The sequence below is a fragment of the Carya illinoinensis genome, chromosome 9 (assembly GCF_018687715.1).
Source record: "Carya illinoinensis cultivar Pawnee chromosome 9, C.illinoinensisPawnee_v1, whole genome shotgun sequence".
In the NCBI taxonomy this organism is placed as follows: domain Eukaryota; kingdom Viridiplantae; phylum Streptophyta; class Magnoliopsida; order Fagales; family Juglandaceae; genus Carya; species Carya illinoinensis.
In genome coordinates, this window is record NC_056760.1 from 38,540,258 (window position 1) to 38,543,511 (window position 3,254).

General features: G+C 38.7%; 1 protein-coding gene across 1 annotated transcript; it reads right to left on the bottom strand.

The window, feature by feature from the left end:
* Positions 1-2,491, bottom strand: LOC122277770 (expansin-A4-like). The gene is made up of 3 exons (XM_043087901.1): positions 2,183-2,491; positions 1,543-1,861; positions 1-833 (listed from the first exon to the last, which is right to left on the bottom strand). The coding sequence occupies exons 1-3, from the start codon at positions 2,328-2,330 to the stop codon at positions 524-526; spliced, it is 777 nt and encodes a 258-aa protein (XP_042943835.1). The 5' UTR covers positions 2,331-2,491; the 3' UTR covers positions 1-523.
* Positions 2,492-3,254: the final 763 nt, after the last annotated feature.

The following is a 3,254-nucleotide window of genomic DNA, read 5'->3' on the forward strand; positions in this document are numbered from 1 at the left end:
TTTTCTGTCACAACCCACTGCAGTTTCCATTCATTGGATTAATCCTCACACCAAACGTTTCGTTGCTCATAACTTCCAAACAGCCCGAGCATCGACTATTTAATGCAAAAATCATTAAAAAAACACTTAAAAAAAAGTAGCACAACTATACATAATATATATATAATTAAGGCTGCGGGCTACATGCACACTTCAGCCATTGCTGGATTTCAAATTCACCAGCACTACTAGTACTAGCCACAGACACACCTTTCAAAGTCCTCAAAAAAGAAAAAGAAAAAGGCAAGATAAAGCTTTAAAAATAAAAAAATAAAAATAAAAAAAGCTATCACCATTTTCACCGTCTCTTTTCCTTTTAAATTATATTATCCTTCCTACCCAAAATCCAGCATCACATTTGGAATCTATTACTTTCAAGTCTTTAACTCTCCCACCACCTCCAACTTTTTCCCGGAAAATAAAGGAAATTTGGCGGCGGCCTAGTTTAACAGAAGAAAATGTCCAAAAAAAAAAAAAAGACTCTTTAGACTCGGAAATTCTTCCCGGTGTAAGTTTGGCCGAATTGCCAATGAGATGGTGCCACGTTCCATGAAGTGGATGTACGGTGATCACTGCCCGTGACCCTGAAGGAAAGCGACTGACCAACCAAAACAGCGTTGGACTGCCAGTTTTGACCCCAGTTGCGGCTCATGCTCAGCCACCCAGTGTTAGATCCTTTCACGCTCAGCCGCACGATGTCCCCTGCGCCCGCGACGTTGGTCACCAAAACCAAGTTGAAGTAACGAAAACCGTTGATTGTGAATCTGATCCCTCCTTGCTTTCTGCATGGGACCCTGCAATAATAATAATAATTTAATCTCATTAATTTTTTTTATATAGTCCTTGTTTATCAATTATCTGCTCAACTTTCATCTTAATCTATCTTATGTGTTGGCCACTGGGGTTTTGACACGTGTGGCATTTATGCCATTAATTAGCGTCCGCCTACGGAGATTTTGGGTAAAACCTGAATGGATGCCCAACCCACACTGGCACTAGAGCAGAGCTTCTGTTCTCCTCTTGTTTGTTTCCAGAGAAAAACAACCGAAAAGAAGATATGGAGTAAATCAGAGTTCCACATTTCCTACTGTTTCAGTTTACGAGGGATCCAGTGAACAACTCTTCATTTTGGAAAAGTAAAGTTGTCGTTTTTAAGAAAGGTGATACTCCTTTTTAGGCACGAAGTAGAAACTAATCCTAGAGTAAACCAAACGGAAGGCCAACGGGTTTCAACCATTTTTAAAAAATATATATATATTACAACTTTTGTAATCCCACCTATGATTTAATATAATTATATATAATATCTATTTTATAATAAAACAATTTTATAATATGATAAATCACGTTAACGCGAGATTATTTTTATCTAATTAAGAGTATTTATTTATTTTTAAATATTTTTACCTCAAACAAAGTCGAAGCTAAGAGTACGGAAAAATCCAGATCCGCGAAACATGCAAAATAAAAAAAGAATGCAGAGTGAGAATAAGGTTCACTCACCGGCGGTAAGCGACGGGTACGATTCCAGCACGGTACTCGGCGATCTTGAGGAACATGGGCATGGCGAGGTCGAAGTGGGACCTGGGGGGGTTGCACCAGCCGCCGTTGTCGTTTGGGAGAGCGAAGTTAGGGGGACAGAAGTTGGTGGCGGTGACGAAGATGGAGGGGCTGCCAGGGTTGCACCATCTGGGGTCGTTGGCACATTTGATCTCGAAGCACGCACCGCAGCTCAGCCCATTGTTGAAAAGTGCCGTGCTCAGTGCGGCCGTGTTCACTCCGTAGCCTTGGCTGTAGAGATTGCCATATCCACAGGCACCACCTGCACACACCATAAACGGTGTTTATTAGTCTTTATTTTTCCAACGAGGTTTCTTGGTTGTTTTTCTAAAAAACTTGAAAAACTACATATTGTGTTGTAAGATCTAACAGAGCTAAGAAAAATAATATTAAGAATTTGAACAGCAAAACAATGACTATAGGAATTTCTTGGTACATTTCTCAGTAGAAATCACAAAAACACAAGTTGGGGAATGATTTGGATAGATACGAGCCGCAGAGAGCAAAGCAGGAGAATGGGTATACGGGAAGCGACCTCATTAAACATGGCAAGAAGTTCACACAGTATGGAAATCGAAAGTACCCATAGTTCCAGAGGCGTCGCTGCCACCGTAGAAAGTAGCGTGGGCAGTCTCCCACGAGCCACCGGTGAAAACGCCCGGGATTCTAGCGCTAGCCACCCCGAGAAGCAAGAGAAGGGAAGCAATGCGGAGCACACTCACTGCAGCCATGGCGTGTCGGCGTAGGGCGAGTGTGATTGTGTGTGTCAGTAAGGGAAACGGAGACGTATCAGGATTGTATGGGAACGGAGTGGGTGGGGGGTTGAGGGAGTGTTGGGAACTGGGGCGTATGGAAAGCGGGAAGAACGACGGGTACTTATGGAGGGACGGGCGGCCCAGGGGGAGCTGGGATGGAATTATTACCGCGGAATCAATGCCCTTTGTCTCTCTTGTCTCTTTTCACACGCACATTTATTTATTTTCCGTGGATTAATATGAGTGAAAAAAGATAATTTCTAAAATAAATGTATCATATTTTAAAATGAAAAGTAATTGTATAATATAATTAATAAAATAATTGTAAATATATAATTAGATTAATGTTATACACAACGCTATCATCTTTTTTGCATTCTACTAAATAAAATATGTTCTTATTATTAGATGATAAATAAGCATGTAATAAATTATTATTTAATAATCATAAATATATCATATTTCACTTAATAGAATGAGAGCGTGGTATATAAAATTTTCCATATAACTATTTTATAAAAATAAGTTCATCCAAAATATGGTTATAAGAAAAGGGTTGCGTATCTATTATTTCTTTATACCATGCTCATATATAATTTCACGTGGGATATTTTAAATAATTTTAGTTTCAAATAATTTACAATAAAGAATATTATTTTTCTAATTTTTGTTTTATTTCTTAAAGAAATTGTATTGCCAACCCCCTTGAATTGATAAGAATTATTTTCATCCATGTGCGTCACACATGGGCACGTCATGTTGGTTTTATTAGGCGAGAAAGCAGAGCAACTAGGATTTCAGATTCTAGAGAATGCAGCTATGGGATAAGTAGAGTGGGTTAAATTATAAAATAAAAATTCTAAGTGTGGTTATTTTTTTATATTTTATTAATGTGATTAG